General features: G+C 40.7%; 1 protein-coding gene across 22 annotated transcripts in view; it reads left to right on the top strand.

The window, feature by feature from the left end:
- Positions 1–26,857, top strand: part of col13a1 (collagen, type XIII, alpha 1) — a 394,128-nt gene that overhangs the window by 56,454 nt on the left and 310,817 nt on the right. For all 22 annotated transcript variants that reach the window (XR_007036044.1, XR_007036043.1, XR_007036045.1 and 19 more), the window contains exon 3: positions 22,876–22,883. Coding sequence is in view for 17 of the 22 variants with exons in the window: in XM_047351943.1 (XP_047207899.1) it covers positions 22,876–22,883 (8 nt within the window). In the remaining 5 variants the exon portion in view is untranslated. The remainder of the gene's footprint in view (positions 1–22,875; positions 22,884–26,857) is intronic.

The following is a 26,857-nucleotide window of genomic DNA, read 5'->3' on the forward strand; positions in this document are numbered from 1 at the left end:
CTTATTTCATGGTTATTAAAATGTTCACGTTCAACCACAGCTGGAGGATCTCGCTCTATTTGATCAGAACTAACCGCTACTCCCGTATTGAAATGACCCCCGTGCTGATCTGCGGCGTGTGACGTAGAAAGATTCTGATGACTGTCAGGTGAATCATTTTCCTCAATGCTGCTGTGTGGAGACGGTTCGCTGGTCAAATCGGAAAGAGCCTGATTGATTACGTTTAAAACGTCACCGTGCCGATCTGCGGCGTGTGACGTAGAAAGATTCTGATCATTTTCCTCAATGCTGCTGTGTGGAGACGGTTCGCTGTTCAAATCGGAAAGAGCCTGATTGATTACGTTTAAAACGTCACCGTGCTGATGTTCATTTATTAAATTTTCACTGTTAGCAGGAGATGCATTAACGGGGATTTCGTTAAGTTCATTAACTAAATTTCTTATTTCATCCAGGGCAAGTCTGATTACTTGATCAGAACTAACTGCTACATCGGTATTAAAATGACCCCCGTGCCGATCTGCGGCGTGTGACGTAGAAAGATTCTGATCATTTTCCTCAATGCTGTGTGGAGACGGTGTGCTATTTTCTTCTGCATTAACGGGAATTTCGTTAAGTTCATTAACTAAATTTCTTATTTCATCCAGGGCAAGTCTGATTCGGTTATCCATTTTCTATGAACATAAGAAACAAAATAAAAATAAAACTAACCTACAGAAAAAACAAAAACAAAAAACAAAAACACAGTGATCAGTTCAGTTTAAAATCACCTTGATGTCACCAAAATGCTTCTTTAACAGAATCTGACATGCTGCCAGAAGCGTTAACGATGAGGCCTTATTACGAAGATTCCGTGAGGCTGTAGAGACTGTCTTCCTGCGTTGTCCGTTTCTGTATCCAATCTGTCCTACCATCAACGTTACCTCTGTATGGAGAATGAACAAAAAATAAATAAATAAAAATATGTAATAATGAAATAATCACATTAAAGCTGAAAAAAAAAAAAAAAAAAAAAAAAGGGGAATTAAAATTAATTCAGTATGTATGTATGAATTAAAACGTACCGTTCATTAAACCACTCACTAGCGTTGCTCTGCTTTGTAGCGCAAAGAGTCGCTGTCTTTTGGCCGGGGTTAAATATTCTGTAAAAACAGAAGACAATAAAAGTTATCTTACGCTGCGCAGCACAGCGTTCATAAATAAAACGAAAATAGTTTTTAAAATACACAAGTTTTTTTTTTAATCTTACTCCGATTCTTTGCGGTAAAACCTCCAGATTTCACTTCTTGTTGGACTGAAACTGTGCCGTTCTGCTGAAAGCTGTCTTGATCTTTGAAAAGCGACCTTCTGGTGGGCGGATTCAATGTGGCATCTTTGGATGTATCTGTAAACAGGTTTATATGACATTTTATTGAACTATGCTTAAAATACATATATATATATATATATATATATATATATATATATATATATATTGTTTTTATTTAATTTTTATTTCCTTACCTTGCTCCTGCTCGACAACTATGTCTTCCACAGAGCTCTCAGTCGAATCTGTAAACAGTTTTTTATCTGAGGTTTAAAATACATTCACTCTCAAAGAAAAAATAGATAGTTCTTAGGACTTACTTACTTTCTGGTGGTGCCGGTAACTTATCCGGTGTGTCTTCAGGGGAAATGATGATAATTGACGGGGGGGGGTATTCAAAGAATCTGTCGTAATTTCTGTGTTAAAAGAAAGTTCAGTTGTTGCGAGTTTTTCTTGTTTGGAAATAATTCGCCTTCTTAATTTTGACTGTCGATTCCAGCCGCTGAACCCTCCAACTTGATCATTCGGGTTTACCTCTCTCATCAAATCTATAAATTGAAACATTGTCAAGGGTTAACTATAATATATATATATATATATATATATTTTATTGCATTTAACATTTACTTACCATAATCTGATTGTGTCAAGATGAAATCATCAAGGTCATCAGCGGTGGGTTCTATGACAAAAGAAACAAATATATATATATATATATATATATATATATATATAAACAATATATATAAACAAAATTTGAGAACATTCACATGCATTTAATGATACTTACTTACTTACTTACGTTTTAAGATGTCATTGTGCTTTTGTGAATTATCAGAAGTAGAAGCCACAATTTCCGGGTTTCCTGAAATATTTACCGACATTTTTTCTTGTCAGTACTGGTATTTTTCAATGTAACAAGTGTTATGGTTCAAAGACATTCAGCATTTGAAGACCCTGACACTGAGGTTAACCAATGAAACAGAGCCCCAACATTTACACACAGTATTTATACCAGAACATGACAGTGTTATCTCAACTGCAAAGACTATGTTTTTAAGACCAAAACCCTTCTTGAGTTCAAAGGTGATATGTTATCTAAGAAACAGACGTAACTGCCCCTTCCTGACATCGCCCCTAACAGTTGTAACCCTGTAACTCTAAGATGAAAAAGTAAAATGTTTTTTAGAAAAGCTACAGGTAACTAAAATTATCATTCCTTTTTTTTTTTCCTAAAATGGAGTCTCTCATGATTCAAAAACAAACACATCATTGCTAGAGTCAATTTGTAACTTGGAAACAGTATACTGAAGTTCTTTTTTTTTTCTGTTAATCTCATATTCGTCTTACCTATTTCAGCTGCTTTTCCAGTATGTTGACGCAGAAGCTGAAGGTTTTTCTCGTTCCATCGATGTAGTGAAGCACAATTTTTTTTATTTTATTTACTTTTTTTAGGTCTTTTCTATTTTGAACGGATTTAGACTGGCTCATATATTCAACAAATAGGTCCTGCTGTAAAGCAAAATTAACTTACAATTCTGTCAGGTTACACAGTTCCTTTACAAAACCCTTCTTGAGTTCAAAGGTGATATGTTATCTAAGAAACGGACGTAACTGCCCCTTCCTGACATCGCCCCTAACAGTTGTAACCCTGTGACTCTAAGATGAAAAAGTAAAATGTTTTTTAGAAAAGCTACAGGTAACTAAAATTATCATTCCTTTTTTTTTTCCTAAAATGGAGTCTCTCATGATTCAAAAACAAACACATCATTGCTAGTCAATTTGTAACTTGGAAACAGTATACTGATGTTCTTTTTTTTTTTCTGTTAATCTGATATTCGTCTTACCTATTTCAGCTGCTTTTCCAGTATGTTGACGCAGAAGCTGAAGGTTTTTCTCGTTCCATCGATGTAGTGAAGCACAATTTTTTTTTATTTACTTTTTTAGGTCTTTTCTATTTTGAACGGATTTAGACTGGCTCATATATTCAACAAATAGGTCCTGCTGTAAAGCAAAATTAACTTATAATTCTGTCAGGTTACACAGTTCCTTTATTAGGATTTCATGTGATAGGTCAACATTAAGTTGATTATACCTTTTAAAAATATAAAAGGATGCATGTCTTTTTTTTTTGTTTTGTTTTTTAGATGTATTAACGCCTGAAAAAACATACAGATTATTAATAACACCCTTAAACACACCCCTGTGTGTTTTAATTGGCTCATTTAAGGCCTTCCCCGTAACACCCTTAAACACACCCCTGTGTTTTAATTGACTCATTTAAGGTATCGCCCCTAATGACGACAACCAATCAACATCCACTGTTACGCCCCTTGGACACACCCCCCTGCCCACATGGCAACCACATGGCGCCCACATGGCCCTCACCGGAAGTCCCGCCCTCACCGGAAGTCCCGCCCACCTGTCAAAATGTTTGATGAAAGGGTGCACTTAAATTCTCTCTTAGGGGTACTAAATAAAATAATACACTGATAAAGTGTGTCCATTTAGAGCCCACTGGTGGCCATTGTTATACTAAAAGCCACAAGGATTGGGGGGTACCTCTCTGTCAGACTGATTATAACCATTGGAACAGAGAAGGGGTCCCACAGGTGTGTTTGCACCTCAACCATAACTGAGCCGGTTTAGGCTAAACCTGACTCCCCCTTACTCCATCAAACAGGGTTGGATGAGCATGTAGCGACAGTGGACAGTCACTGCCATTGACTTTGCAGCAATCCCTCATACTGAGCATGCATGTAGCGATAGTGGAGATGAAAAACTCCCTTTTAACAGGAAGATACCTCCAGCAGAACCAGGCTCAGTGTGAGCGGCCATCTGCCACGACCGACTGGGGGTTTGAGAGAACAGAGCAGAGAAGGAAAAAGAACACAGAAGCAGAACACAGAAGCACTGATCCAGGAGTACTTTCTATGGGTAGGAAAAGTAAATGTTAATGGATGTAGCTCCTTTAGTTGTTTCATCTAGGAAGAAAGAACAGATAAACTCTGAGCAAGTTTTCAAGGTTAGAGTATGAAAGAGAGCACATACAATTAGTCACAGTAAAAGCTCAGTAGGAGAGAGACATACAGGTCCTTCTCAAAATATTAGCATATTGTGATAAAGTTCATTATTTTCCATAATGTAATGATGAAAATTTAACATTCATATATTTTAGATTCATTGCACACTAACTGAAATATTTTAGGTATTTTATTGTCTTAATACGGATGATTTTGGCATAGAGCTCATGAAAACCCAAAATTCCTATCTCACAAAATTAGCATATCATTAAAAGGGTCTCTAAACGAGCTATGAATCTAATCATCTGAATCAACAAGTTAACTCTAAACACCTGCAAAAGATTCCTGAGGCCTTTAAAACTCCCAGCCTGGTTCATCATCCGAAGCCACAGTGCACAGGCGTGTGCAGGAAATGGGCTACAGGTGCCGCATTCCCCAGGTCAAGCCACTTTTGAACCAGAAACAGCGGCAGAAGCGCCTGACCTGGGCTACAGAGAAGCAGCACTGGACTGTTGCTCAGTGGTCCAAAGTACTTTTTTCGGATGAAAGCAAATTCTGCATGTCATTCGGAAATCAAGGTGCCAGAGTCTGGAGGAAGACTGGGGAGAAGGAAATGCCAGAAGTCCATTGTCAAGTACCCACGGTCAGTGATGGTCTGGGGTGCCGTGTCAGCTGCTGGTGTTGGTCCACTGTGTTTTATCAAGGGCAGGGTCAATGCAGCTAGCTATCAGGAGATTTTGGAGCACTTCATGCTTCCATCTGCTGAAAAGCTTTATGGAGATGAAGATTTCATTTTTCAGCACGACCTGGCACCTACTCACAGTGCCAAAACTGGTAAATGGTTTACTGACCATGGTATCACTGTGCTCAATTGGCCTGCCAACTCTCCTGACCTGAACCCCATAGAGAATCTGTGGGATATTGTGAAGAGAACATTGAGAGACTCAAGACCCAACACTCTGGATGAGCTAAAGGCCGCTATCAAAGCATCCTGGGCCTCCATAAGACCTCAGCACTGCCACAGGCTGATTGCCTCCATGCCACGCCGCATTGAAGCAGTCATTTCTGCCAAAGGATTCCCGACCAAGTATTGAGTGCATAACTGTACATGATTATTTGAAGGTTGACGTTTTTTGTATTAAAAACACTTTTCTTTTATTGGTCGGATGAAATATGCTAATTTTGTGAGATAGGAATTTTGGGTTTTCATGAGCTGTATGCCAAAATCATCCGTATTAAGACAATAAAAGACCTGAAATATTTCAGTTAGTGTGCAATGAATCTAAAATATATGAATGTTAAATTTTCATCATTACATTATGGAAAATAATGAACTTTATCACAATATGCTAATATTTTGAGAAGGACCTGTAGTTAAACACTGAAAGATGGGGCCGAGTGTATCATCAGTAGGTGAGCATTAAGTTGTTGCCAGCAGAAGCTTGGACGATGCCCCCTCTCCATGAAGGTGTCATAGGTAGACACAGAGTCAGGCCAGGTGTAGCTTCTAGAAAGAGAAAGAGAGAGAACATAAAGTTAAAAGCTGAAATAACAGCAAATAATGCAAAATTGGAGAGTATTATGAGAATGTAGCGAAGAGAGTAAAAGTGGTCATTATGTCCTCCAGCAGCCTAACCCTATAGCAGCATAACTACAGAGATAGCTCAAGATAACCTAAGCCATACTAACTATAAGCTTTATCGAAAAGGAAAGTTTTAAGCCTAGCCTTAAACGTAGACACTGTGTCTGCCTCATGGACTAAAACTGGGAGCTGGTTCCACAGGAGAGGAGCCTGATAACTAATGGATCTGCCTCCCATTCTACTTCTAGAAACTCTAGGAACCACCAGTAAACGTGCAGTCTGAGAACGAAGTGGTCTTGGAAGCATATATATAGTAAAGGGAATTAGCCCAAGTACTGAACCCTGTGGTACTCCACAATTAACCCTGGAGTTTAAAGATGATTTATCATTTACATGAACAAAGGTCTTACATTTTCTTTTCAAAAGAACCTTTTGAAAAGAACAACCTTTAAGCAGGTATTAAACATACTTTTCATAAAGCATTTCATGCAATATTAGCATTCAATGTTATTTATGTTTGAGAACCAAGGATTATCTTAAGCGATCTGGAAATTATGTTAGTTTTAGACCTTCAGATCAGATAAATTTTTTTTTTATATAAAATAATGTTTCAAAAGAATGATTTGCTGAATAAAACCAATCTTCTGAATGACTTATTCTCAATGGTGTTTAATCAGCCGTTTTTATTTAGTGCTATAATATTTAAAGAAATATTAGAATAATATTTTATGTAATATTATTTTGAATAAGAACAAACAATCTTTCTGGACAAATGATTCTTAATGGTGTATAAGTAGCTATACAATTTAGTAGAATAATATTTAGGGAAATATTATTTCCTTGAGTGGAAGCAAACAACCTTCCTGGATAAATGACTCTTAATGCTACTCACCTGGTGAGGCTTCAAGAGGAAGCCTATGGACTCATAAGATGGCGGCGTGTCATGTTACCCCTTAACCGGCTTAACCGGCGCCAGCCGTTTGTCATGATTTTAACTGCCGACTTAACCCACATGCAGAGACACTCAGAGAACAAGATCAGTTAAAGAAGTTTATTGAAAGCTCGGTCAGGCACTAACGGGAAGCGGCGAGCCTAATCTCCGTCACTGTAAAACACAACAGGTTAGAGACTGAACCTCAGAATATGGCCTGACGGTTAATGTTTCTTACTGGGGAAATTGTGGAACCCGCCAGGGAGAGGAATCGCGTCAGGAGAGGAGCACAGTCTGCCAGGTACAGTTCAAATCCAGGAAGGAGTCCGCACCACAAATGGAGGTCTGGAACAGGTCAGCCAGAGATCGCACCTGGAACAGGTAACAGGAGGAAGTCAATGTTTTTTCAGAAAAATCTTCAATCATTTCTTTCACAGCAATTTGCAAGGAAAAAGGTTTTCAGAGCTGGCCAGAAGATTACCACGGAGGGCAAAACACTCAGGCAACAAAGTGCTGGCAATCCATCTTCTTTATGCCTCCCAGCTGATGAATCAATGTGCAACACCTCTCGTCTCAGGCACTCTCCTGCTGGCGGCACCTAGTGTTGGAATGGTGTTAATAGCAGGCAGTAGATGACTCCAGATCCTGACACCGTTAGCAGTTGGATATACCAAAGGGAACTGTTAGCTTGTTACCATTCCTTTAAAGTCAAATTTGTACCTTTTAAAATACCATTAATAAAAGGATCAAATTGTAAGAGCAGTGACGGCGCTTTATGGCCGATCTGTGTTTAAAACCACCCTATAAATATAGTCATCTTAACTTTAAAAACACAACAAAGAATACATAATTATCTAAGCATCTAGTCTGTTAGCACTTAGCTGCGATTTCTCAACACAAGCAAAACCAAACGTCATTTAATAAACATTATTCAGATTATTTCATCCTAAACCTAATTTCTCTGCCCACAACACCACTTCTTACATGAACCGTGCTGAGAAAAAGGTTTCCGGGCGGCGAGATGAGGGAAGTCCGGTTATCCATTTGTGGACTGAAAGGGACTAGTGTTGCAGCTAATCTTAGTAGCTGTAAACGGTCGGCTTTTAGCTGGCCCGGCCGAACCGTACAACAAAGGCATGTTCGGCTCCTTGAGTGGCCGCAGTGCTGCAGGGTCCTCCCTGAACATGCACGCAAGAAGGCATGCAATGGTGTCCCGGCCTTCTCTTCCAGGCCGTGGGGGAAATCCGCTTTGATCAGGGCTGCTTCTGGAGGCCTCAGAAGGAAAGTCAAGTCATGCTCGTCTCATTACACCCTTTACATAAATGAATGCCGGATACTCAAACAGTAAATCATTACTTAACTTTGATGCATATGAAGAGACATTTGCCCATGATGACTCTCCCGCCTGGTTCCCATCTGAGATCCGCATGGAAAGAGACTGCCATGGTGGAGCACGGCATTTTTGTTCAGCTTTGACTCCTTGCCAGAGTTAGACACACTGATAAACTCAGAGAAGGTATGCAATGAAGACACAAGCGAGTCAAAGTTATCTTTAGCTGGCCAGGGAGAGACAGTTCATTCTCTCAGAGGAGCTGCCCTGTGTCACAGTCTTTTGTTAAAGAAAGGAAAAAAATACTCATGTTACAGCATCGTGGGTGTGGCTACACACAGTTTCACAAATACAAGTCCTACTTTTCCACTTCCGCCTCTCTGCCTGCTCAGACGCTTTTCTCCTACGCTCCCTGCTTGCTTACATTCTTTTACTCTTAACTTTTTATCTCTTAGCCAAAATTATGGAAATATTGGACTAAAACAACTTATTACCAGCGACTCCCAAGGATTATTATTATTTTTTTAAAAAGGACTTTGATATTTTTATAATCGAACTCGAAACCTGGGCTACAGAGAAGCAGCACTAGACTGTTGCTCAGTGGTCCAAAGTACTTTTTTCGGATGAAAGCAAATTCTGCATGTCATTCGGAAATCAAGGTGCCAGAGTCTGGAGGAAGACTGGGTAGAAGGAAATGCCAAAATGCCAGAAGTCCAGTGTCAAGTACCCACAGTCAGTGATGGTCTGGGGTGCCGTGTCAGCTGCTGATGTTGGTCCACTGTGTTTTATCAAGGGCAGGGTCAATGCAGCTAGCTATCAGGCGATTTTGGAGCACTTCATGATTCCATCTGCTGAAAAGCTTTATGGAGATGAAGATTTCATTTTTCAGCACGACCTGGCACCTGCTCACAGTGCCAAAACCACTGGTAAATGGTTTACTGACCATGGTATTACTATGCTCAATTGGCCTGCCAACTCTCCTGACCTGAACCCCATAGAGAATCTGTGGGATATTGTGAAGAGAACGTTGAGAGACTCAAGATCCAACACTCTGGATGAGCTAAAGGCCGCTATCGAAGCATCCTGGGCCTCCATAAGACCTCAGCAGTGCCACAGGCTGATTGCCTCCATGCCACGCCGCATTGAAGCAGTCATTTCTGCAAAAGGATTCTCAACCAAGTATTGAGTGCATAACTGTACATGATTATTTGAAGGTTGACGTTTTTTGTATTAAAAACACTTTTCTTTTATTGGTCGGATGAAATATGCTAATTTTGTGAGATAGGAATTTTGGGTTTTCATGAGCTGTATGCCAAAATCATCCGTATTAAGACAATAAAAGACCTGACATATTTCAGTTAGTGTGCAATGAATCTAAAATATATGAATGTTAAATTTTCATCATGACATTGTGGAAAATAATAAACTTTATCACAATATGCTAATTTTTTTAGAAGGACCTGTATGTGTTCAACAATCAATTCACAATGCAAATCAGAAGGGTAAATAAAATATTATTTTAATAAAATAATATTTTTTCGGTCATTATTTGTTGAATTAGAAATCAGTAACCATTTGGAGAATTGATTTTTAATAGTTGTGTTAACCAGCCATCACAGGGAATGATGGACTACTAAATTGGTGACGAGAAACGGTTATGTATTCTAACAAGATGGCGAACAAACGAACAGACAGATGTAAGGATGTCACATCCAAATTAGCTGTTAAGCTAACAAAGGAAAAAGCTTATTTTAGCAACCATTTTAGTACTATAAGGACCATTGATACAAACAACGTATGTATGAGCACTGGTGGCTGATCAGTGTTTGAACCAATCATTAAAAAAAGTTTGTTGTAACTTTAAACTTTGGTGTGCAACGGCTCTTCGTTTAGCCACCATGGGGGAATGTCTGCTCGGACTGGCCATGCAGGCAGTGTGCTGGGCTGGGATGAGCATCTCCTCGGACTGGCACACTATACCGTCTTCTCTCAGGCAGGGCAGAATAAAGCTGCATCGTCTACATGATTATAGACACTGTCTCTTCTTGGTTGAATCTCTTGGTAAGATTCTTTTTCTGCAGAAGTTTTAAAATGGGGACCCATTATGCATAATTAAATTTTTGAATGTTTTTATACTTCAATTTGGATCCCTAAAGCTTTTACAAACAGTCCAAATGCAAAAAAAAAAATCTGCAGTTTTTTGGCTATGAATAAATGTTTTATTTTTTATAGAAAACACTCTGTTTCAAAAGCTGTGTAATTGTGATGTCACAATTACACTGGGACCTAGCAACATTACCTGAGTCCCGCCCCTGACTAGCAACTGAAGCAGAGCCCCACCTGCTGGGTTTTCATTAGAGGATCACATCTCACCAGGTGGTTTTACCTTACAAGCTCTTTACAATGGCTACCCTCAAAGGCAGATCTGTTGTTAGATGCAAAGACCCACATGTCCATGCACATTCTCCTTCTGTCAGTAAACAGAGATTTGTGGTTTCATTTTATTTTTGAGGGCAATTTTCCAGTCACATTGCTGAAGACAGAACAAGTTTGCATGAATCACTTCATCACGGACTGCTTTGAGAACTCACATCAGTACCCTTCAGGATTTGGAGAAAGACTTCGGCTAATAAGCATTTCCTTTCATTAACCCAACTACTGTTTATACCCGCTTGGAGAGTACATGCAAGCTCGAGGGTTTGGTCTTGAGGGGTTGTGACAGGTTGCCAATCTATCACAGGGCAACACAGAGTGAACCATGGGCACACGCACTTACTAAGGGTGATTTAGAGAGACCAATGGACTTAACATTCTATTTTTGGACTGTGGGAGGAAGTGAGAATAGCCAGGGGAAGATGCAGACTTTAAGCATGAAGGACTCCAGCCAGGAGTTGAATTCAGGATCATTTGTTGATTTTTTTTTTTTTATGTCTTAATTAGGTAATACACGTTAAATAAATACTAAACATATTTTCTTTTGTTACCGTAACAGCATTTGCAACTGTAATAGCATCTCTTTACAGGTTGTGGGGAAAGAGGGATTAAATCCTTCATTCAAGGTAGTATTTTAGGGTTTTAAACATTTGATTTCTGAGAGAAAAAAAAAATGCAGTCTGATATCATTAACATAGTCTTTGGAGACTAGACACTGCTGCAGCTGCTGCATTTTTATGATTTATGTTGTTTTGGGACTTATCTCTCAGGGTTTATTTATAAAACATCTGTAAATGCTACAAAGCTCTGACTTTGAAGTGATTATAATACGCAGTGTAAACGCTATGAAATGATCACAAGTTTATTGATAAAACTCCAAGATTTAATCCCAACAGCACCTTGTCCATTCTCTCCTGCTGTTGCTCCAAAGTACAACAATATGGAAGTAATTATCCCCATAATTTCTTTAAAACATATAGCACCACAGGGCTGCACGGTGGTGCAGTTGGTAGCACTGTTGCCTTGCAGCAAGAAGGTCCTGGGTTCAATTCCCAGCCTGGGGTCTTTCTGCATGGAGTTTGCATGTTCTCCCTGTGCATGCGTGGGTTCTCACCGGGTACTCCAGCTTCCTCCCACAGTCCAAAGACATGCCTGTTAGGTTAATTGGTAACTCTAAATTTCCCTTAGGTGTATGAATGAGTGTGTGCATGGTTGTATGTGTGTTGCCCTGTGATGGACTGGCGACCTGTCCAGGGTGTACCCTGCCTTTCGCCCATAGACTGCTGGAGATAGGCACCAGCTCCCCCGCGACCCACTATGGAATAAGTGGTAGAAAATGACTGACATATTGCACCATTCCAGGTGTAACTGATTTACTCAGTATAAGTTAGAACATAAGGTCCCTATGACAGGATCCTCTTTTATATTTTTTATCCTGAAAATTTGAAACTAGAAAAAGCTGATCCCACCAAGTTTTATTATTCCTTCATTTTGAATTTTTACTATCTGGAGAGTCTTTATTATGGTAATTTCATCTGTTGCTATAACAACTTTGGCAATATAGCTATTTGCAAATATTGGATATTTGTAGAAAATTATCCTTTATTTGACCAAGTGAAGTCCCACTGGTATCAAAATCTCTTTTACAATTGTGATCTCTGTTAAACTCTCACATATACCATCAAACTCCCACACTTTAAATAATGTTATTAACACTTAAGGTTTGACTGTTGGGTTTATTGCATATTTTAAATAAATTTTAGTTTTGTATAAATGTCTTCAAAATTATCCAAACAAATTTACCCATTTATGTAGCTCTATAAATTTGACACAGTGATAGTAAATGTAAGAATGAATATCATAGTATAGGAATGAGAATATTTATAAATATAAGAGACAGTTTGATTTAAACGGAAGTAAACTTGAATTCTCTGTTTCCGATTGGACCCCTGTTATAAAGAAGGAAAAGGCAGGCGTTCACAACTGCAGTGAAATTAGTTTTAGGTTGGATAGTGGACGTTCACGCTCCGCGGATTCATTGGTGTCGTCCTCTTGTTTGACCCAATGCAGGCAGTCTGATTTAGGGCAGCTGCTCTCTGTCTGTTCCTTCCTCCCACCCACGGTAATTCAATAAGGGATTGTCAAACAATTTCAGATCTAAACACTCTTGAGAAACAAACATTAAAATATTTCAGGTATCGTTACCCAGCGACAAAACAAATGTCAAAATCATTCTACTAAACTGGACAAATTTGACACTCCTTTTATCTGATTTTAATGCATTTTCAATTTTTAATAAGTTTTGTAATCAAAATTTTGGATTTTTTAAAATAGCTTACAGGTCATGTGACCCAGTCACAATATGAGTGTTAAATTATTCAACTAAACATGACAAATGAGACAGTCTTAAAGTGATATAACAGATCAACAGCTTTATTTCCAACATATAATTAATGGCAATTTCTAACATTGAACACAGTTCAGACTTCACACTTTACTTCCATAATGAATATTTCCAGCAACTTTTTTTTTTTGCATTTTCATATTCTGTGTTGTTTGTGTTTAGGCACTGGGCATGGAACCATCTATCACAGTCATCACACAGGATAAAGATAAAGAATAAAACAGAAAACACATGTTTATATAGTAATCCTTTCCTGTAACACATCAAGGTGTTTACTTGCTTGTCAGTCTTATTCCCCACAAGTTTATTTCTACCCAGAGTTAATTCTTATGTCTACTTTACAAGTACTTTTCCACAAGCTTTATTTAGCCCGGTTCCGCTCTACTCAGCCCACTTTGCGAGCGTTTTTATTAGTCGTTTTGTTAATGCAACAAAACTATAGACATATAGTCTAGCTAGACACACTCTTATGAGATTTTAATTTAACGTTTCCTAAAATAAAGTTATTTCCACTTTCAGACCATAAATACATGTACAACAGGATTAAAACAGTAACTCCTCATCTTACTGTGACATCAGTGACTCCACAGCTGCCTCCTATTTGATATCCACCCTGCTTGTTTTCCCCATGGCATCTTCCTCTCATCTTGGAACACAACCTTCATAATCCATAAAATGTTTGTGCAGTATCAAATGTAATAATAGCACAACTGATCCTCTAATTCAACTACCAGCTTCTCAAAATGACAGTGTTTGTGAATGTCAGTAGAAGTAATGCAATTACTTTAAGTTTATTTGTATTTCTACACTAATTTAGAAAAAAATGCTTAAATCTTCATTTCTTTTTAGGCACTAAGGGCCTTTATTTTGCCAGAGTGAATCAACAGGAAATAGGTTGGAGAGAAGGGGAGGACATGCATTAATGGGCCGGGACTCAAACCTGCAACAGCCTGCATCAGGGGATAGGGCCTCCGTACATGGGTTGCGCATTTAACCCCTGTGCCATTGTCAGCGCTGAATTAGTGTATTCTTTTGGCAGCAGTCCTCAAGCTTTGATCAGTGTTGCAAGATGAGGCAGGTTTCCACCCAGTTGCATTTCTTTTGAACACATTGGTTTGGGGAAAAAAAAAAAAGCTTAGAGTGGGTTGTGGAAATTTAGGCTGCTTTTACAACATTTGGTGGGTTTTTAGAACATAATAGAAAATTTAAAATAGTTGTCATTGAGTAGCAAAAATGTATACATCTAAAAAAGTGAAGAAATTGAGATTATGGTAGTGTTTTGTGGAGCTAAATTGGGGTCATAAAGTTTGATCAAAAGCAAAAAATTTGAAACTGAAAAATTTGATTTGAACCTCCCCAATTTGAAAACTGGGAAAAAGTTTTGCAACTAAAAGAAACATGTGAAACTGGAAAAAAAAAAGTTGAACACTCAGATTCAAGTTTTTTTTCACAGATGTTATTTTTTCAGCTTCAAACTTCTGGCCCTGTTTTGGTGTGGAGGCGGGGCCTCAGATCACAGGGGTGTGGAATAGCAGTGATCAGGTATTAAAAAAGGCTGGTTTTCATTTAGACAGACAGACTCTTCTTTAAAAAAAAAAAAAAAAAAAAAAAAAAAAGGAGGCATACTACTCAATCCCTGAAATAAGAAAGGGGGGCGTGAGGCAAAGACAGATGTTCAGTTACTCCACACAACGAAATATGCAACAATACAAAAAAAAAAAAAACTGATTAATAATCAAACCACAAAACACATTAGTAATAAGATAAATGCAGCAACGCAAATAAATGAGATTCAAAAATATGGGGTAAGAACGCTGTCAAAAACAATATGCATGTAAAGACGGAAATGTGTGCATATTAGTCAATGGTTGTGCATAAGTAAAATCCAAAAGAGGTATTGTATATTTTCTGTGTTGGAATACAAAATAAAAAGTTACAGCTTCAAGAAATTACAAACACAAAGTTCAAGTTTACAGTTGTGGTTTATTCTTTATGAATACAATATGCTATAACAGTTTGTGAATACGATTTCTTTTCTTTGAGAATACGAATTTACATCAGCGACTTTGTGTCACGTGATCTCAGGCTCAGAATATAGTGGATGGAATTATACAATGATGTACAGTAGGTGGCAGTATGCACCTTTGAATTTGTTGCGAACCGCCAGCAGAAGAAAAGATGCAGCAGCACTAGCGTCAAGATGACGGACCAAGAGCATATATTAACGACATTAAGACATATATAAACTTTTTAACATTACCTGGCTTTGTACCGTAGTTTCTTGGTCTGTTCTTTTGGCGCTAGTGCTGCTTCTTCTTCTCTTCTGCTAGCGGTTCGCAACAAATTCAGAGGTGCATACTGTCACCTACTGTACATCATTGTATAACTCCACCCACTATATTCTATGTTTTAGTTTTGTATTTCATAAAAATAAGAACAATGCTCTTGATTTCCCCCCATCTCCCCTCTGTTCCTAATATTCCTTTTAGACTGAATTACCTCCCATTCCGGCACTAAGTTTACTGGCGGTGAGGAGTGCAACAGCGCATGCGCAACGCGAATCGACTAACTATGCTCCACTAACCAGCCTGAGATCACGTGACACCAAGTCACTGATGTAAATTTGTATTCTCAAAGAAAAGAAATCGTATTCACAAACTGTTATAGCATATTGCATTCATAAAGAATAAACCACAACTGTAAACTTGAACTTTGTGTTTATAATTTCTTGAAGCTCTAACATTTTATTTTGTATTCTTACAGAGAAAATATACAATACCTCTTTTGGATTTTACTTATGCACAACTATTGACTAATATGCACACATTTCCGTCTTTACATACACATTGTTTTTGACAGCGTTCTTACCCCATACAAAAATGTCATAAGAGATAAATCACACATGTCACAAATGGTGGAGAATACTATTAATGTCCAGTCATGCAACCCATTACAACAGGGGCAGAGAAAACATGCACTGTCCAATCCACCAGCTGCCATAACAGCAGTGGCAGATGCAGTGGAGGAGCAGCCCAAACTCTAAAATTTGACACAAACCAAGAAAAGACAGCAGAGCTCCCTGTGAGCTGGAGCGCCAATTGTAGCAGTATGCAGCACAAGCACATTCCTACAAATAAAAAGCACATTAATTCTGAATTCAGAGTAAAATAAATAAAATCTAAACAGGCAGCTTAACAAAGAGCTGAAACACAGCCTACCAGGGGGAGGAGCGGCTCAGCAGGCCAAAAACGGACAGAAACCATGCACTGCAAGGAACTCCAACGGCGGCTGGAAACGCCAGCAAAGCAACAATGCTGCAGAAACACACAGCAGGTATAGCACCCAAAGACCAACCAAATCCAGGCAACTCAGAATGAAAAATGGCACTTACGATCTCAGATGGGCAGATCGCCAGAACAGAGCCACACACGCAGCATGACGTGCAGCAGGCGGAACAAAGACGCACCCATAGCAGCAACCTGCCAAACTATAAAGAAGTCTGCCCCGCCCATCAATCAGTAGCGTGCTATGATCAGCACCTGGTGCACAGAGTCGGAGGGTAGAACACCGTCTCACCACATAAGCATGTAAGAACAATTGCAAGTTTTATTCTCATGGGGCCTCTCAGTTTAATGCTCAGATGTTCTTTTGCGGGCCCATCTCTACGTTATCAATGTGTTATGTTACAATCAGTAACTTAAGGAATGCAGACAACATTATTCCCATTCCCAATAATAGACAATAGTCAGTGTAACATATTAGAAAACTGCACTATAACTGTTGTTGTGATTGTTATTGTGAATATATTATTTAATATTAATATTGTCATATTTTGTTAAATAATAATTCTGTCTGTTATGTGTTGTCCAATGAATACCAGCTCAATAAGGTGGAGGTTTTAGGACAATAGTGAAAGGGGTAGCCCAAGCTCTGACATTACTAAACAGCAAATCTCTGCACACTCATGTAATAAATTCACACAATTTCTTAAAATACAAGAATTTATTAACTAAAATAATGGTAGGAAATCCGCTTTGATTAGGTCTGCTTTTGGAGGCCTCAGAAGCCAAGTCAAGCCACGCTTGTCTTGTTACACCCTTTTTATGCCGGGTACTAAAACAGCAAATCATTACTTAACTTTGTTTCATGCGATTGTCACTTTTGGAAGAGTCATGCTTGCCAGAAAGCCGACATGACTCTTCAGGCATAGATTCTGACTCCTCTTCCTGGGCTGAAGTGGAAGTCAGTGTGTCACTGTTAGGGTTTTTATGACTTTTTATATTGTTTATCACTTGTGTCTGCTCTAAGTGCTTTCTTCCCCCACATGCCATAGACAAAGAGATAAGAGAGAAGGGTGAGTTATGCTATTATCAGCAACATCTAGGGACTGGCACCAATCCTCACTGCTTTCTCTAAAATCAAGACACATGAACCCTAACCTTTCACACACACACACACACACACCTTGAATGTTGTTTGAACTGTTTGTGACCAAGCATGTATAAATAAAGAGGGAGGAGTGTTAATACTTCGTAGTTTTGCACTGCAGAGTGTGACCTACCCTTGCCGCAAGTATAACTGACTGTGTCGTTCCTTACCTCTGAGTTGACTAAATAATACCTATCAGTCACTTAAATAGAAAGGTTTACACTGGCAGGTGTACAGTTCAGAGTCATCCATGGCTGGGGTTCCAACAACTACACTGGAGATCTTAAAAAAACTCTACAAACAAAAGATCTTGACTTAACAGCATCTGAGTTATCAGAAATATTAGCTTCATCTAAACCTTCAACTTGTATGTTAGAACCAATCCCAACCAAATTATTTAAGGAAGTGTTCCCTCTGATTACCAGCCCCATTTTAGATATGATTACTCTATCTTTAGTAAATGAATATGTACCACAGGCTTTTAAGTTAGCTGTAATTAAACCTTTACTTAAGAAACCTTCGCTTGATCGAGATGACTTGAAAAAATTACAGACCTATATCCAATCTTCCATTCTTATCTAAAATTCTTGAGAAAATTGTTGCTAATCAAATGTGTGAGCATTTACACAGCAATGACCAGTTTGAAGAGTTTCAGTCAGGTTTCAAAGCTCATCATAGCACTTAAACAGCTTTGCTGAAAGTCACTAATGATATTCTTATGGCCTCAGATAATGGACGTGTGTCTGTACTTGTCCTGTTAGATCTCAGTGCTGCATTTGATACAGTCGACCATAATATTCTCTTAAAAAGGCTGGAATATGCTGTAGGGATCAGGGGAACAGCGCTAGGCTGGTTTAAATCAGGCTCCTCTCCTGTGGAACCAGCTCCCAGCTTTAGTCCGTGAGGCAGACACCCTGTCTACTTTTAAGGCTAGGCTTAAAACTTTCCTTTTTGATAAAGCTTATAGTTAGAGTGGCTTAGTTTATCTGGGAGAGAGCCTTCCTCCCTCCTTGTTGGTTGGAGTAAGGGGGAGTCAGGTTTAGCCTAAACCGGCTCAGTTATGGTTGAGGTGCAAACATACCCTCCAGTTCTGCTACCTGTGTGACCCCTTCTCTTTTCCGATGGTTGTGATCAGTTTGACAGAGAGAAGTATCCCAATCCTTGTGGTTTTTAGTATAACAATGACCATCAGTGGAACCCTTTGTGGGGTGCCTTGAGACGACATTGTTGTAAATAAGCGCCGTTTAACTAAATAATCTGAACTGAAACTATCTGTGTAGTTATGCTGCTATAGGCTTAGGCTGCTGGAGGACATAACAATCACTTTCACCCTCTTCGCTACATTCTCACACTACTATTCAATTTTGCATTATTTGCTGTTATTTCAGCTTTTAACCTTGTTCTTTCTATTCTCTTCCTAGAAGCTACACCTGGCCTGGCTCTATGTCTACCTGTGACACCTTTCTGGAGAGGGGAATCGTCCGAGCTTCTGCTGGCAACAACTTAATGCTCACCCTCTATCAATGATCCACATAGCCCTGTCTTTTAGTGTTTAACCCTTTCTCTCTCCTAGACATGGCGATTGACTGAGCTTAACTGTAACAAACTCTATGTGCTCTCTTTCAGACTCTAACCTTGAAAACTGGCTCAGAGTTTATCTGTTCTTTCTTTCAAGGTGAAACGACTAAAGGAGCTACATCCATTAACATTTACTTTTCCTTCCCATAGAAAGTACTCCTGGATCAGTGCTTCAGTGTTCTTTTTGTGTCTCCGCTCTGTTCTCTCAAACCCCCAGTCGGTCGTGGCAGATGGCCGCTCACACTGAGCCTGGTTCTGCTGGAGGATTCTTCCTGTTAAAAGGGAGTTTTTCCTCTCCGCTGTCGCTACATGCATGCTTAGTATGAGGGATTGCTGCAAAGTCAACGCCAGTGACTGTCTACTGTCTCTACATGCTCATCCAGGAGGAGCGACTGCTGCAAGTCACTGACTGGATGCAATCTGCTGGGTTTCCTTGATAGAAAAACTTTTTATCCAATTTGAATAAAGAGCTGACTCCGACTACACTGTTCAATTGTTAGTATTAATTGGAATGTATGTACCTGACTGTTGTGAAGTGCCTTGAGACAACATGTGTTGTGAATTGGCGCTATATAAATAAACTGAATTGAATATTTAAAACTCTTTGTTGATTTATTGTCAAGGATGTTTTTCAAGTTGGCATTGGATTGTCCTTTTGAAGTCAGAATTTGATCCTTATTAAGGAATGCGGAGCTCTTCTCAACAGTTTAGTAAATATCTTTCATAATATAAAGAAAAACACTGTCTGATAACTGTTCAGAAATGTTCATTATAAAATACTGATTTACTATTAAAGACTGTTTCTTTACCTCCGTCAGAAGTCACAAAGTGTCTAAACTGCAAATCTATTATGATCCACTTTAAAGGTGACCTATTATACTACCTCCTAAACATTTGAGATTAGTCTATGGGGTGTACAAAACATGTTAAGTATTTAGCCCTTTTTTGAGCTCCTTTTCAGAATGAGCTGTTTTAGGGCTATGTCACTTTTATACAAATTAGCTGTATCTGGCCGCACCCAGCACTTCGTACACTTGAAAACGAAACCAAAACTTACAAGATGCAACAATAAGTACTTACATTTCTGTCATCTGAAGATTTGCCAAGAACAGTAGGGACTGAATTTTTCTTGAGTCTTAGGGTGTATTCACACTAGGAAAGTCATTTAGTCCGCTTGTTTGGTCCAGATCCAAAGCGGACTTTATTTTTTTTTGTTTGGTGCTGTTTGCTTTCACATTGTACATTTTGCAAGTGAACTATTACTTGTAAACAAAGTGCGGGTGACGATCATTGCTCCCATTGGACAAAAATGACAGGGGCGGGACACAGCACAGACCCGGAAATTTAGGAGAACAAATGTAGATGTGCTGCGTGCAGCAACTCTGTTCTGCATATTTGTGTTGTTATTACACGAGCAGCTCATTCAACACAAATTTTGCGAAGTTCCAGTTATAATTTTGGAACATACAGCTCATCAGGTATGATTTCAGTACAATGTACACCTTTGCTACCTGCTACGGTGACTTGTTAAGTCCAAAGAGACATACGTTTTCTGTAGTTGGTTCAGATCGGGGCAGTTCGTATTCAGACCATAAGCAAACAACACAGTCCGTTTGGAAGCAAACCGAGACCACCTCAAAAAATGGATCTCGGTTTGTTTGGTACGGACCAGGGTTCACTTGAGTGTATTCACACCTGCCCAAAAGGTCTGGACCAACGTGGGAAATTAACTTTGGTCCATTTAAAGCGGACCAAAAGTGGCAGGTCTGAATACACCCTAAATCTTTCTGCAAATCCTGAAGTGATTCACACAAACTAGTACTATCGTTGGCAATGAGACTGAAACATTGCCCTCAAAACTAAACCATGAAACCATGAATCTCTATTACCCGACAGCAGGAGAATGTGCATGGACACATGAGTCTTTGCAGCCAACAACAGAACATCTGCCTTTCAGGGAATTGTGATGTCACAATTACACAACTTTTGAAACCGTCCGTTTTCTAGAAAAAAACAAAAAACATTCATTTACAGCCGTACCGGCTCACTTTCACCCCTGAAAGTGAACCGGTACGGTCCGGTACTGTGTACCACTAAGATTCTGCGCCGGTACGCAGTACCGGGAAGAGGGAAGAACGGCTGTCTGCTATGAAGCCGTCATCCAGAACCAGTTACAGCTGCAAAAACTCACGAGCACACAAAGATCAGATCCACCACCAAAAGGCAGTCTAAAACACGACTTAATCTGTTTATAAATATAGCTTTTTTCGCCTAATTCCAAATATTTTGTAAACTGTTCGTTCTATGCTGTAGCCTCAATGTTCTTGCTTTGCTTCTCTCCCCTAGTTTGAGGCTTTTGTGAACGGCCAGCCTTTAAAACGAGCACCGCTATGTTTAATGTCTGTCTGCTCGCTGCGAAATAGCCCAGTTAAAAGCACAGGGAGAGAAAATAGTTGTTTAATGTTATTGCTGAATTACAACAACACAGTACAGCTCAAAAACACTGCTTATGACCAGAGATTTCACATATACTACACGAGAGCGCATGCGCGCTTACCTCCTAACAGAGCGGTTGCCAAGGAGATCGGTGCGTTCGATTTAATGGAATGGGAGATTTTACACAGGTGGTGCACAGACATAAAAAACCGCCGCTTGCATTAGGACAGGACGAACAATAAATCACTTACCATCTACAGAAAACAACCGAACTGTCAAATTTTTAATTTAAAAGAAAAGACGGAAACTGAAGATGAAAAGTTATGAATTAGAAAATGGTTTATCATTGTTTTGTACATGGCAGTTCTTTAACAATTGATATATATATATATATATATATATATATATATATATATACTGTACATTGTGAAGTGATTCTAATTTCTGCATATACAAACAGCCAACAGTAAAGTCAAATATTGATACATTTTAATTAGTTTGAGTTTGGACTTTGCTGAGAGAGAGATCTCGAGGGGGCTACAGACAAGACTAACAATTAACACACACACACATATATATATATATATATATATATAAATACCCCCAGCATGCCCCCAGTGCCCCCCCCCCCCCCTAGCTCCGCCCCTAAGTACCAGCAAGAATTTAAAACTACTTTCACCCCTGTTTATAGCCAAAAAACAGCAGAATGTTTGTTGTTTTTTTTTGCATATGGACTGTTTGTAGAAACATTAGGGACCAAAATGGAAATATAAAAACAATCAAAAAGTGAGTTTTGCTCAAGAGTGACTTCAGATGTGGTGTTTAGCTAGAGAGGGGCTAATTCTATAGGCTAATTCTATAGGCTAATTCTATAGAACACATGCAATCAACAGTTGGCACCAAATCAAATAAGTAAAGAGAGTTAAAGCATATTAAATAAAAAAATCATAATGCTTAGATCCAGATATAGTCATTTTGTGGGAACTGTGGAGACCATTATAATCTACTTTATAATATGGCATATAAATCATTCTTTGCCCTTGTTAAATCTTTAATTTGTTGAGACAGCTGGCTAATGTAATACATTCTTAACCCTGTACTTTTGTGAATTGACTTGGTATCTACTTACATCATTTAATCTACCATATAGCTTAATATGTTAAATTCCTAAAACCACACTAACCTGTTCATTTTCCATTTTTTTCAACAAAGTAAGCAAGTTAAACTTAAAGGATGGACCAGTCTGAGTAGCAGACTGAATAAATAACAATATTTACCTTAAGATTTTACATTGTCAAATTGTTAAAAGACCAGTTCAAGGCTGATATTTGAGGCCCCACTAAAAATTGTGTGTATTCACATTGTCAGTATTTACATTAGGTTCTATTGAAAGCTCAATTTCCATGTTTTGTCTCTTTGTCTTGCAGGACCTCCAGTAAGTAAACCAGATGCTGTTTGTGACCTGCGTGTGGTAAAGTGACTACTTCTACATTTTTGTGTGCACTACACCACATGAGTTAAAACAACTGGTGCGATATATCCAATAAAGAGAGCATGGTATTTGTCTGGGCATTGTGAACTTTGGAATTCATCTCCAGGTTCCATATTGTTATGTCTGGTCTCCTTGGGCTGATCCTTACGTTATCTATGGATCTGCAGCTCAGTCAGTAATTGTGTATTTGGATGGGGTAAATGACAGAATCCAGTTACATGTGTTGGGACCCACAGCCATGGATACAACAGGAAAGATGCGGTACAAACTTTTCTGATACTTTCAAAATAAATTGCATTAACCTACTTCCGGCACCGCCAGGAAATGGGGTAACTGCAGACTTCCTGTGACGTCACTGTCCAAATAAAAGCACCGCTCTTGCTACATCCTGCCTCTTCCATCCGGACTCCGCTGCGAGGCTGGCCGGAGAGACAACGCGCTAATGTCTCTTTCCTGGCAAACAGACATAACTCTTACACTGGATCCAAGGGTGTCATACGATCATCGATCATATGCATAAAGTTGGATGAACGGATGAGTACGGATGAATTGCTGTATGTGTATCCGGTATTCATTCAAGAATGAGAATAATTAAGGTACAAGCATTGCCTGATTTTCTCTCTGAGGCCTGCAGAATCAAACTGTGTTCCAGAGAATTCCCCGCAGAGAAGCTGTTTCTACGAAGCCGAGTGGAGCAGTTTCCCAGTCTCAAGGAGGACAACAGAGACCGCATCACCATGGTAACGTGCAGCTTGTTCGGCCCGACAGTGATCCGCCCCCCCCTCTCCAAACAGCTTCAGAGGTTAACTGAAGCTAACCTTCGTTCAAAGTGGATGTTTCTTCAAACTTCATCGTCCCGGATGTTTCCTCAGCACGGTTTGTGAGGTTAAGTTTGGGCAGAGAAAGATTTAGGATGAAATTATCTGAATGTTTTTCATTTTATGAAGTTTGGTTTTGTTTGTGTTGAACTCAGCTGTCTTGATGCTAGCAGGCTATCTGCTCACCGCGTGTTCAGTTTTGTGTTCTGTGTTTGTGTGTTTTTAAAATTAAGACAAACTTTATTTAAAGGGTGATTTTAAACACAGAAGATTGATCATAACGTGCCGTGCGCGCTGATGCATTTTAACCCTTTCATTAACGGTATTTCAAAGGTGTGTGTTTGATTCTGGTGCTAAGCTATCAGCTTCTTTTGTTAGCTTTAACTGCAAACAGGTAAGAACACATGCTTGCTGCCAAATAATATTTACCCAGAAAGGTTGTTAGTTTTCAATCCAGTAAATAATATTTTCCTAAACATTATTTTGCTAGACTTGATAACTAAGTAACACAATTAAGCCCCATTTCTCCAGAAAGATCTGTCTCTTTTCCAAAATATTTCTTAAATATTTTACCATTTCCTTACTAATATTTCTTTAAATTTTATTTTAATAAATAGGGGCAAGCCCAAGACCCAACCTGACACAAAAAACAGGCACACACAATCACAATCACATTCCCATCCACATACGTACACATAAAAACACTCACACCCACTCACCCAACGTAAAGACAAACAACAATGGGCGTCGTACACTCACTTACACTCCCCATACATACTCTATATTCCCAGATCCAGGTGCCGATACCCCATAGGGACAACCAGCGCCCGGACCCAGGAGGTGGTCCCCTTCCCTCCAGGGGTTGAGACAGGCAGACCGCCCCAGCACCTGAACCTGGTCCCCCCTGCCCCGACCTCAGTCCCCAACCACCCCCATCCTCATCTGGAGGGTGGGGGGCATGTACAAAAGAGGGGTCTGCATGGTGCAAACAAGCCCGCCAACCAGAGCAATCGCCACAGAATAGAATAGTCCCAACCCCCAATGAGTTCCGATTCCATCCCCATGAGCCCTCCACCCCCAATGAACCCGACATGAATCTCCCCAATGGGCCACCAACCAGGACACAGATATCGAACGCATGCCCCTGAACCCAAATGCCATGAATCACCCCCCCCCCCCCCCCACAGCACATGGGCACACTCCCACAGGAGAGCTTCATCCCAGAAAGGCCGACGAAGCAACACCCGCACAGCGCAAGCACCACACACAGCCCCCCTCCAAGCACCGCCACACAGCGTGCTGCAACTGCAACGCATGGGCCCCACCCAATGCTGTCCCAACCCCCGCCCACAGGCACAACAGGGCAGACACCATTGAGCACCGAGCTCACAACGGAGCCCCCAACCCCACACCAAGACAGGACAAACTCATATGGCAAGAGGTCCCTCAGAAACATTATCCAGCTCGGCTCTACCATCGCTGCTCAGCCAATCCAGATGCCGGTGACCCCAAATCCAAGAGGAGGACACAACCCCCACACTCCACTGCAGTCACCCATGCCACCCCCTAGCCTGCCACCCTGATCCCCCCCTCAGACACAACAGTCAGCAGAGCAGCACACCGCCAAGTCCACCCAACCATTCGGCCATCATCAGCAGCCCCAGCCCAGCATGAGAAGGAAATATGCACCAGCCAGGTAACCAGGCTGGACACCGTTCCAGGCCAAGCACATCTCATTTGCCGCCCCAGTGCGGCTACAAGACATACTCCGCCACCCCACCTACCTGACCGCCAACCGTAGCCCTGCGCCTGGCCAGGGGTAAGAGCCACAGAAGGAAGCATTGGAGGAAGGCCACCACAGCACGCCAACCCCACATCTAAACCCCGGAGGAGCCCCAGGATGCCGGCCACCCACCCTTCTGCACGGCACATCCCACGCACCAAGCAAGCTGGCCAGCCCCTCCATCAAAGCGAAGCCACATCTCAATCAACACTGCACACAGTCTGACGCCTCCCCAACCGACGGACCGGGCACCGAAGTCAGGGGCTGAGATTCAAGGCAATCCAAATGATCCCGAGAGGGCCAAAGAGCCACCCCCAGCACCAGCCAACCCCCAAGACCCGAACCTCAACCCCAGCCCAGGTCTCAACCAGAAGGCCCGCTCCCTCTCCAGGCTTCCGACCCCAGACGGCAAACAGCAAACGCGGGTGGGAAAAGACCCCAAGCCTACCTCAGCCTGCTCAAATGTAGTGTTGATGCGTGTTGTTGTAGTGTGCATTTAAAAAGAAAAATGGGTGGGGAAGAGGGTCTGCCACGCCCCCCCCTCACCCCACCCAGAAACCTAAATGTCTACATGCAACTTAACCTGTAGAAGTGAGCGCGGGCACCAGAGGTTAGGGTAATAAAATACCCTCCCTCTTAGTGCCATTGAGGGCACTCACAACCAAGGCCCTACATATGAATGCCATGAAAATGTTATAAATGAGTGTCTACGTTGTACAATAAAATTGGGGCACAGGCTGCCATGGGACCGCAAAGATGGAAATCCCTTGCAGCACCCCAATGACGCACCTGGACCCCAAGGCCGTACATGAGTGATAGTATGATGGAGTGGGTGGAGGGACGTGTCTTGGGATGGGGAGGGAAGGACTGGGGGGCAAAATGCTCTCCCAGGGACCCAGCTCCATAGGCACCCCGTTCGCCAAGTTCCAACAAGGGACGTAGGCATAGGCACATCCATCGGGCGAAAGGCTAGGGACATGTACCAGGCCCTGAGAACTGACCGAAAACCAGGACCAACATCCCCCCCAGGCCCGACACCACGTTCCCCAACAAAAAGGAGCAAGCCAGAAGCGTGCGCAGCATCGACCAAGAGTGCGGCCCCACCACAGAAAAAAGAGCAGACCAGCCGGCCCAGCGCAACCAGAATACGCCACACAAAGGAGGGCACATGACCAGCATGCCCAACCACCCTCGAACCACAGGGCAGAGCCAACAGAGCGCCCAGTCCCCACTGCCCGGCACCACACCCCAGTCACAACCAGGCAAGCAGGGCAACAAATCCCACAACAACACCGAGGCCGCCAAAGAGAAGCACC

The sequence above is a fragment of the Girardinichthys multiradiatus genome, chromosome 22 (assembly GCF_021462225.1).
Source record: "Girardinichthys multiradiatus isolate DD_20200921_A chromosome 22, DD_fGirMul_XY1, whole genome shotgun sequence".
NCBI classification, from domain to species: Eukaryota; Metazoa; Chordata; class Actinopteri; order Cyprinodontiformes; family Goodeidae; genus Girardinichthys; species Girardinichthys multiradiatus.